Consider the following 11,358-nt stretch of genomic DNA (forward strand, 5'->3'; position numbering starts at 1 on the left):
AGAAAACCGCCACTGAAAACAACCTTAATTTAAATAACAGTCAATGAGCAAGCATTGAACATTATATTCTGGATCTAGATATTTTCTAGAATTCATGTTACTATTTCATAAAAAAAAGTAGATTTGCGATATATTAACATGAAATTGTGATCAATTTAAATCTCAATTTAAGTCTCAATTACCTTTTTTATTACCTTATGGCGGAAACGGACTTCCATGTACAACAGCCATTAAATAGTAATACAATATAGCATATATTCTGTATCACAAAATGTCTTTCTAAGAGATTCTACACTGGTTTAATTCTTTGTGAGATATTCTAGATATTTCCCTGCTGTTAAAGTGATTTTCAGAAACAGATATTCTAGATCACTTCGCCCCTGTGAGAAGCCAAACCATTTTTATCACTAGGGCTGGGTAAAAAATATCGATTTCTCGATATTAATCGATTCTCATTTTTACGGAACGATATCGATTCCTAAATCCCAAGAATTGATTAGTCTAGCCTGTTTTCAGTTAATGGACGGAACATTGAAGTGTACTTCCCATCCAATAAATCGCAATAAGCATAGGCGGAGGGTGAACCAACTCCAGGGTAAGGCTAAAAGCAGCCAAATGTATTAAACATCATAAACCCGTCTTTTCAGGCAAGAACCAGACATGGGTGTCATGTAGGCTAAAAATTTTTTTAATGGGACTGAATTTGTATTTAACGTGATTACAATGTAATAAAAACGTTAGAAATTGATAATTATATAACGTTTCCTTTCCACGGTTATTCAAACAGAGAATAAATTATATATAGAAAGTGACATTATCACTAACTTTAATCTATCGCGAGTTTAAGCACTCTCAAAAAAACAAAACTATCGTTATAAACCACTGAAGCTGTATACACTGTGAGATGAATCTCTTACTTACATTGTACATACATCTGCGCTTTGTTGTTTATGATGAGAAAATTTGCAAGAGTCCGGAGCGTGCGCGCACTCAAAAAACTGATGAGTTTCAGCGATGACTCATCTGAACGCCTCTGATTGGCCATTGCATTCCTAAGCTCAACAGAATTGTGTGTGATTGGTTAAAATGTGCAACACTGTAAAAATACGGTGCAACATGAGCAGATCTTAATTTAATGCTGCAATGGACACTGTCTATTCATATTCCCTTTGTTAGCAACAGACGTAATAGATTTAATTTGTCTGTCCAGGGGCATTTTTGCCCCAAGTCCCCGACTCCCCGTGGCCAGGGGACAGCCTTACACACGCTCCGCCTATGGCAATAAGCATTGTGCTTTGGTACATTTCATATGAAACAAAGTATCAGATTTCAAATTCTGTCCATTGTATTGCAGTATTTAAAAAATAAGTGCCGTTTTGGCGCTGTTTAATGTGGAGTGACAGATTGCTGTAGCGTCTCAGTTTAACAGAGGCGGCAGCGCGAGGCGCACGTGAACTGATCATCTCCAATACCAGTTTCAGCACAAAATAAACATGACTAAACATCCGAAGGTAAGTTAAAAGAAAGAGTACAACTTTACAATCCGTATCCTGTCTCCTGTAATCGCTCAATCTGTGTTTCAGCCGCACAAAGACGTCAATATAACGGCTTGTAAACAATATGTAACGTAACGTCACATTTACCTCAGAAAAAAACATATTCTGTGACTATGAACTCATTAGTCAGATAGAAAAATAAACTGTAGAGAGGGGCATTTTGCTTACTATATGCACCATATAACATATTCATTATAATTTTTACTGTTCTTCGATGTTTAATTTATGTTTGAATAAATCCATCAAGTTTTAATGATAGCCACCATTTAAATGTTTATATATTTTTTCTAATTAATTGAAGTAGAAATATTCATATGTAACTGTAACTTTATTATTGTAAAAACTTTAAAAAAATTTAACCTTCAATATTATTATACAATATATTATAATGTTATACCGACTGACTCTTTTTTTTTCCTTGAGAAAATTTGGCATGTACTGTACCTGATATATATCCAAAATTATCAATATTGAATTGAATCGAATCGAATTGGTAATCGAATCGGTAAGCTTGTGAATGAGAATCGAATTGAATCGTGAAATTTGTGTCAAAACCCAGCCCTATTTATCACCGCTTTATTGTTTGATAAGTGATATTCTAGATCACTTTAGTGTTCATAATAAAATTCTAGAATGCTTTACTGCTTTATAAGCAATAGACACAGAATATAAGGACAGAAAACAGAAGAGAAGAGTCTGTTTTTTCCATTATTTGTCCTTCATGTCACTCTTGATCAGTCCGTTCCTTCTCCAGAAAACCCTGTGACATGCATGCATATGAGTGTGTGTATATAAGTAATGAAACTTTACATGATGCTTTTATGAATTCATGAGGTTTGTTACATGCTCACACAACCACCAGTTTCACACAAGAGAAGCTTTTGTCCTGGTTTCCTGTGTTAAAGACAAAGCTGAAGGTCAAAGGGCAAGAGCCAAGGGTCATCACTCCGGAGACGAGGTCTGCCCGTCACCAGGGCAATATGAAACAAAACCAGAGTTCAGAGAGGACGTCATATCTACGGTCTCATCTCTCCCTTCCCCTCCAGTCAGAATTAGGTCTTTATGCAGAAACCTAAAGGAATGCTGGAGTCTATGGATGCTGAGGAATCACATTACTCCTGAATCCTTTCACCCACTCCCTGAAGTGATTTCAAGATCCTCTTTTATAGATCATCCTGCTGGTCATGCCTATAAGTACGACTGAAAAGTTGTGAATTAGCTACTACACAATTTTCAGTCAGAAATTGCTAGTAAGTTTAATAAATAAGGATAAAGAAACAGCAATTAACACAATGAATTACACATAGTAGCACAGTAAAAATAAATAAATAAAATAAATAAATAAAATAATTTTCATTTCCATTTTAATAAAAAATATTTTAAAAAATCAGCATTAAACATCAAATCAAATTTTGAAGACGAAACACTGAAAATATCAAATAAAATTAAATTAAATTTGCTTACCTGGGTTATATTTTAAAAGAAAATAAAACAATTATCATAAATTATGTTATTTTGTTTTATATAGTAATAAATCAATAAATGGATACATAAATAAATGTTTCTTTATCTTATAAATAATTATAATTAATTATTTAATTTAATTAGATTAAAACAAGTTTAAAATCAGCATTAAACATCGAATTTTGAAGTTGAATCACTGAAAACTAAATTAAATTCTCTTGGTTATATTTTAAAATAAAATTACATTTAATTGAATTAATTATCATATTTTTATATCGTAATTTTTTTTTTGAATCTTTACATTAAATATAATTACAATTATTTATTTATTTATTTATTTAGATTAAAGCAAGTTTTTTTATATAAAATCAGGATTAAATGTGAAATTTTGAAGCAGAAAGATTAAAATTTTATTTTCTTGTAAAACATACTCCAGTAACCTTTGTTATATTTACATCTGTGAAAAACAAATTAAATTTTTTACAGTGTAGTCTAAACTGGTTTGCTGGTCTTTTCAAGCCTGGCCAAGTTCTCAAAACCCCTTTAAAATCATCAAATCAGACCAGACTAGGAAACAGGCTAAGATCAGGCTGTTTCTTGGTGCATATCCTTTTTAGAGTCTGAAATATACAGTGGGTACGGAAAGTATTCAGACCCCCTTAAATTTTTCATTCTTTGTTATATTGCAGCCATTTGCTAAAATCATTTACGTTAATTTTTTTTTCCTCATTAATGTACACACAGTCTGGAACAATCATCTCTGTCTGTACTGTTGTGACCTGGCTCTGTTTTTCATCATGTCTTTCTAGAGGTTTGGCTTTCCAGCAGGTTTACAAACATCACCAGAACTCCAGTGACCTACGACCCCTCTCTGTTACCCTGGAGACACGCCACAAAAGAAAGACAATGGTCTTATGGGTATGCATGAGGAGGAGGAGTTAAGAAAAGTTGAAGAAAAAGAATAAGGAATAAGGACTCGCTGCGTGTGTGTGTGTGTATGTCTGTGTGTCTGTCTGTGTGTGTGTGTGTGTGTGTGTGTGTGTGTGTGTCTGTGTGTGTGTGTGTGTGTGTGTGTGTGTCTGTAAAATCCTGAGCATCTGAGTGAAAAGTTTACAGAGAGAAATAACAGATGCATTGTATTTGGAGCGATAGATGATTCATTTCTTCCATATTCTTTCACTCTGCCTGCACGTTTCTCAAGCAGTCAGGCGTGTGTGTTTACTTAGCTGTACTTAAGGGACAAAATCATCCCCAGAAGTGAGCTAAATCTGACAAAACCTCCCTTCTATGGACAGCTGGGGACATCCTCAAAGGTAAAATGAGTTAGAAATGAAGGGATGTGTTTTTTAGAATTAAGACAAAAAAAATGAGTAAGCATATTCAGCTGAAACCAAATGCAACAGAAGTCAAGTACAAATTGAATTCCCTTTAAATAGCTAGACAAACGAGTAAACATTGGACAAAATATACTGAGCTGCCTTTTAAGGGCAAAAATGGCTAGATGAAGCACAATGGAAGGGAACATCTAGAAAAGGTCCAAATTTGATTAAGGAAAAGTCCAAAACTTTATTAAGCAGTTTTGTACTCTATTAAATACATAGTGGCAATGTAAAAAAAAAAAAAATAATAATAATAATAATTAAATTAAATAAATTAAATTAAATAACATTTCAAATTTTTTTCTTCCTGGTTTTTATCATTTTTATTGTTTAATTTCAATAAATTAATAACAATCAATCAATGAATAATAATTTTTCTTTGCCTTAAAATTAATTTCAATTTTACATAAAACCTTTTTTTATGTTCAGCATTACATACATATTTCCTTCTCCAATAAGAAAACTGTGCTATATGATGCATTAGATTTTAGCAAAAATTGGGGCGTTAAGTATTCTTATACTGTATGTATATGCTATATATATATATATTTAGAACAGCCTTTGTAGCAGTAACACACTTACGAAACTTATAAATACTGTCTATGTAGGCAGCATACTAGAGTTTGGAACACAGTCAGTGTGAGCTGAAGTAAGAGAGTCGGTTTGATTTAGTCTCATCTAGTTTAGTCTCATTATGCCGGTATTGCATCTCTCTCCTCGTCTGCCTCATCTCTCCCTCCTTCCATCAAATTCTTGAGATTTTCAGAGTTCCTGCCAAAAGGAGAGTCTAGGGCACCGTGGCTGCGGCCCACTGTGTAATGATGAGGTGCTCAGACACACACAGACAGCTCAGAGAGCGACACATACAGTAAAACCCAAAATACACCTAACAGTATAATTTCATGTTTCTTGTAAACTTGATTCCACAATTTTTTAATTAATTAGAATTTTCTTTCCATGTTAAAATAAAATTGTACATGCAACGGGACCATGCATTGTCCAAGCATTTGCGTCTGTGCACTTGCATAGAAACTGTTTCTGGCCCAATGCGGTCACATTAACAGAACATTGAGTCATCTCTCTCATCTGTCTAAATAGATTATACAGTATGTCTGCAGAGGATGGGAGAATGAAAGGGTTTCTGAAAGAGTTATTTAGGGCAGAGAGTCTGTGTGCTCTGAACAGAGAGCAGCAGCCCAAACACTGGAAAGATGGAGAAGAAAAGTAAACAGGTGCACCTGCATGTGTTTATGGGTTCATGCATGCTCACGTGTGAGTGTGTGTGTGTGTGTGTGTGTGTGTGTACCTGTTTTTCTATTCTGGTGGGGACTTAAACCTGAATACACACAGACTCATGGGGACTCATGTCACGGTGGGGACCTAAATTGAGGTCCCCACGGGTAAACAAGCTAATAAATCACACAGAATTAAGCTTTTTGAAAATCTAAAAATGCACAAAATTTCCTGTAAGGGGTAAGTTTAGGTGTAGGGTTGGTGTCGAGCAATAGAAAATACGGTATGTACAGTAGAAAAAGCATTACGCCTATGGAGAGTCCCCACAAGGATAGCAAACCAGACATGTGTGTGTGTGTGTGTACTCACAGGGGTAGAGTTGTTTAGTAGGAGCGCTAAGCTGTGCATCTTTTGTGACTCTGTAGGCGACATCAGGCCCTTTTGACGACTTCCGGTGTGTGCAGAAGCCAGTAGTTTTTGTTACACCCTCCGGCAAACTGTGAAAATCTAAAATCTTTAGGAGATCGGCTGGCTCAGCTGCAAAAAGAGAGACAGAGAGACACAAAATTAGTTTACAGTCATTTCAAGCCACATATAAAAACCCTCAAAAACACATTCAAATAGCTTTCACACATTATATTATATTATATTATTTGATATTATATTATATTATATTATATAGCTTAATATTTTTCATATATTTTTACTTTTTTACATTATAATTTTTGCCATTATTTTTATTTACAAATATTTACAGTATGGACAGTAAAAGTTAAGGTACCTCTAAAAGAAATAAATACATTAAACATGCAAAAAAAACTTGTGTGACGAAACGTGACAACAAATTAGTATACTATCATGTCAGTATGCATGTTAAAACTACTATGCATTATACATTGTTTACGGTGTGTGCTGTATGCAATAATGCCCTAAGTCATTATGCCCACAAAACAACAAACATGTCATTAGCAACCTAAAGCACCATCAGAACAAGCGACCATAGAACACAAATCCAGCCAAGGCTACGTCCACACGAAACCAGAGCTTTCCCTATCCAATCTTTATTTTTCCCCTCGTCTCAAGAAATATATGCAAAGAAGACTTCAGACTATGCGCTTAAACCTTGTGTGCGGTATCCAAACAAACATGGAACAATACAGTTATTAATCTGTGTTAATGTTAGTTAATAAAAAGACTGTTCATGTTTTTGTTGCTGTTTCGTGACGTAGCGGGGTCTGACTAGGGGTGAGACGTGGGCTGATGACGTCATCGTTTCAGAAAATATACGGATTCGCTGGCCACACGAAAACGCAAGGGCGGCGTTTTCAGATTTATCCACTCTGGGACCCGGTTTCAAAAAATATCGGTTTCACTCTCCCAAAACACCGGATCCTTGTGGACGAAACGCCTATACGATACAAAATGTATGCGTATACAGCTAAATCTGCCTCCGTGTGAGAGGTCGGCTGAAGACTTCAGACTATGCGCTTAAACCTTGTGTGCGGTATCCAAACAAACATGGAACAATACAGTTATTAATCTGTGTTAATGTTAGTTAATAAAAAGACTGTTTGTTCATGTTTTTGTTGCTGTTTCGTGACGTAGCGGGGTCTGACTAGGGGTGAGACGTGGGCTGATGACATCATCGTTTCAGAAAATATACGGATTCGCTGGCCACACGAAAACGCAAGGGCGGCGTTTTCAGATTTATCCACTCTGGGACCCGGTTTCAAAAAATATCGGTTTCACTCTCCCAAAACACCGGATCCTTGTGGACGAAACGCCTATACGATACAAAATGTATGCGTATACAGCTAAATCTGCCTCCGTGTGAGAGGTCGGCTGACCATACAAACACTGGATACACTGTCTACAAAATCACTCACACACACCTTTCCACTCTCTCTGGTGGAGATATGGAGTGCAGACCACACACAGTTAATCTGCATTAAATGCATGCACGCACACACACACACACACACACACACACACTCATGCTAAAGTGTTTGTGTGTGTTTAGGCGATCAACTTGAGAAACAATTTCATTGTCTGCAAATCACCTCCAGCTGCAACTTGTTAAAATCACTCGAGGAACACACACACGCGCACACACATCCCTGGTCATTATCTCAAACAGGTCTTATTTACATGAAGACAGAGTGACAGGATGAGGCGGACAGACTGTTTATCACGAGCGCTTGCTGTGATTCTGATCAGGTCAGTCTGATTTAGTCTAAGAGAAGACAGCGCTGAGATGCTGCACAGCGTTTACATTTTTCCTTGAGGTATTTACATTAAAGTCCGTCTGTTCATTTCACTTCCGCTTGCGAAGAGCGACTAAAAAGACTATTTGGATCTAAAATGAGCAACTTTAAAACTGAAGTGTGTAATTTTTTTAAGGCAACATGAAACCAAATTTGACCCTACTTACGTTTTAATACACATTCCTGGTCTAATTCTGAACGATCCAATAGTGCACATTGTTCCAAAGAAAATATTTGTTTTCATAATCTTTCATTAAAATGCAACTTTCTCATCCTCTGAAATTACTTTGGATAATGTTAATTTTATATATATTTACATTTACATTTACATTTAGTCATTTACCAGGCGCTTTTATCCAAAGCGACTTACAAATGAGGACAATGGAAGCAATCAAAATCAACAAAAGAGCAATGATATGCAAGTGCTATAACAAGCCTCAGTTAGCTTAATGCAGTACATGTAGCAAGGTTTTTTAAATCATATAATAAATAAAAAGAAAACAGATAGAATAGAAAAAGAATAGAACAAGCTAGTGTTAGAGGCCTTTTTTGCTTTTGTTAATCAGAAGTCAAAAGTCAGAAAGTCAGCATTATAATTGTATAATAAATAAAAAGAAAACAGATACGCAAAAAGATTAGAGAAGCAAGTGTTAGTTTTTTTTTTAAGAAAACAAGCAGTAAGTAAATAGAGTGCAAGTCTAAAAGGGGCACGTTTTTGTTTTTATAAAGAATAGAATTAGAATAGAGAGTGCTAGAGTTAGAGGGTCAAATAAATGCTCGTTAAAAATTAATCTTGCTGTCGCGTTCTGGATTAATTGTAAAGGTTTGATAGAACTGGCTGGAAGACCTGCCAAGAGAGCATTGCAATAGTCTAGCCTGGACAGAACAAGAGCTTGAACAAGGAGTTGTGAAGCATGTTTCAAAAGAAAGGGCCTGATCTTCTTGATGTTGAATAAAGCAAATCTGCAGGACCGGGCAGTTTTAACAATGTGGCCTAAGAAAGTCAGCTGATCATCAATCATAACTCCAAGGTTTCTGGCTGCTTTTGAAGGAGTTATGGTTGATTAGCCTAACTGGATGGTGAAATTGTGATGAAACGATGGGTTTGATGGAACCACAAGCAGTTCTATCTTGGCAAGGTTGAGTTGAAGGTGATGGTCCTCCATCCAGCAAGAAATGTCTGTTAGACAAGCTGAGATGCGAGCAGCTATCGTCGGATTATCAGGATGGAATGAGAGGTAGAGTTGAGTGTCATCAGCATAGCAGTGATATGAAAAGCCATGTTTCTGAATGACAGAACCTAGTGATGCCATGTAGACAGAGAAGAGAAGTGGTCTAAGAACTGAGCCCTGAGGCACCCCAGTTAGATGCTGTGACTTGGACACCTCGCCTCTCCAAGATATCTTCAAGAACCTATCTGAGAGATAAGACTCAAACTACTGGAGTGTGGTTCCTGAGATGCCCTTTGCCAATAGGGTTGACAGGGGGATCTGGTGGTTAACCATGTCAAAAGCAGTGGACAGATCCAGCAAGATAAGTATTGAAGATTTGGAATCCGCTCTTGCCAGTCTTAGGGCTTCAACAACTGAGAGCAAGGCAGTCTCGGTTGAATGTCCACTTCTGAAACCAGACTGGTTGCTGTCGAGGAGGTTGTTCTGTGTGAGAAAGGCAGAGACTTGGTTGAACACAGCTCGTTCAAGTGTTTTTGCAATGAAAGGAAGAAGGGAAACCGGTCTGTAGTTCTCTAAAAGAGATGGGTTAAGGGTGGGTTTCTTAAGTAGTGGGGTTATACGAGACTGTCTAAATGCTGAGGGAAAAACACCAGTGTGAAGGGATTAGGGATGTTCATTTTAACCGTTTAACCGGTTAACCGACTGTAAGAATTTTGACCGATTAATACAATCAGTTAAACGGTTTAATTCTTTCAGTAATTGATCAAAATATTTAAAAAGGTTTGCTGCATGGTTAAAATATGCTATGCGTATAAAAAATGTGTTGTTTAGGGGGAAAAAACAAGTCGTGTATAAGTCGCATTTTATTGTTTCATTCAGAAATAGGCCTAATGCTGACGCGAAATGTTTATAAACAGTATAATAAACACTGTAAACATAGCTAGGCTATTTTAGTTCCCCTCACTCCACAACAAATCCATCCAATTAACAGTATTTAGAAAAGAACAAGAATTAAAAATATATGAAGCTATAGCAATATAAACGACAAGCCAAAACGAATTAATTTAGGTTAAAACGAAACTGAAACCAACATTGGGTCTCTCATTCCACACAAAATCAAATGTTTCCGTATTCGCTATGTATTTGAATGGCAAATTATTATTTATTATGTTATAAATATTATAAAACAAAATGTTTTGCATAACATCACGGCGGTGCGGTGGTAACACTTAACGGCACAGATTTTATTACATATTTTTTTTACTACATAGGTTTTTTTCCATATGTTTGACTGACTGTATTTTATTATGATAATGAACATGCAGATAAGTAGTAGGATGATTAGAAAGGATGAGTTTGGAGACTTCAGAAAGTGAAGAGAAGGATGTGAACGAGTGTATGTTTGCTGGTAAGATGTGCTTGACAGATTGTGGTGTGGAAAAGTGTGCACTGATGGTTTTAACTATATATATATATAATATTTAAATATAGATATATATATAAATATTGCACAGGTATATTTGTAGCAATAGTCAACAATACATTGTATGGGTCAAAATTATCAATTTTTCTTAAATGCCAAAAATCATTGGGATATTAAGTAAAGATCATGTTCCATGAAGATATTTAGTAAATTTCCCACCATAAATATATCAAAACTTCATTTTTGATTAGTAATACGCCAGGACCAGGGGTGTGAAGTAACAAATTGCAAATACTCACGTTACTCACGTTTTATTAGTAATTGTACTTTTTTGAGTAGTTTAAAAATTGTGTACTTTTACTTTTACTTGAGTACATTTTAAGTGATGAATCGGTACTTTTTATTTTACATGCTTAATTTTATTTTATTTTTATCCATCAATGTGATTGGATAGAGAGTAATAGGTCTCGTGACTTTCGTCAAATCAAATTGTGCATAGAAAACTTTAACCGCCAAGTCGTTGTTGCTTGTTGACTTTTGATGAGTTTGAGCGCGTGATGCGCGCTGTGAAAAAGTGTGTTGGAAACACAAATTGAGGACCAAATCTGCACCTTATTGATGACCCTTGGCGTTAATATACTGCATTTGTGCCAGCGCGTGATGTAATAAAACTGCAGATCGTTAATAAACGTTTTTATTTTTTATCCATTTTATACCTTCATTTAGCAAGTGCACTCGTGCATAAACAAATTTCAAGTTCAACACTTTTTGTTCCGTTCAGTTGTGGATGCTGCTGATTCACAGAGACCACCGCGGCTCAGCAAAGAGACATGCGTGTGTGTGTGTGTGTGTGTGTGTGTGTGTGTG

General features: G+C 35.9%; 1 protein-coding gene across 1 annotated transcript in view; it reads right to left on the bottom strand.

Annotated features, from left to right (window-relative positions):
* The window catches only part of LOC107585431 (collagen alpha-1(V) chain-like), a 103,561-nt gene that overhangs the window by 66,155 nt on the left and 26,048 nt on the right, over nucleotides 1–11,358 (bottom strand). Inside the window, exon 2 of the mRNA XM_016272449.1 lies at nucleotides 6,002–6,169. Within this exon, the coding sequence (XP_016127935.1) occupies nucleotides 6,002–6,169 (168 nt within the window). The remainder of the gene's footprint in view (nucleotides 1–6,001; nucleotides 6,170–11,358) is intronic.

Source organism: Sinocyclocheilus grahami, unplaced genomic scaffold (genome assembly GCF_001515645.1).
Source record: "Sinocyclocheilus grahami isolate Dianchi unplaced genomic scaffold, SAMN03320097.WGS_v1.1 scaffold70.1, whole genome shotgun sequence".
Lineage (NCBI taxonomy): Eukaryota > Metazoa > Chordata > Actinopteri > Cypriniformes > Cyprinidae > Sinocyclocheilus > Sinocyclocheilus grahami.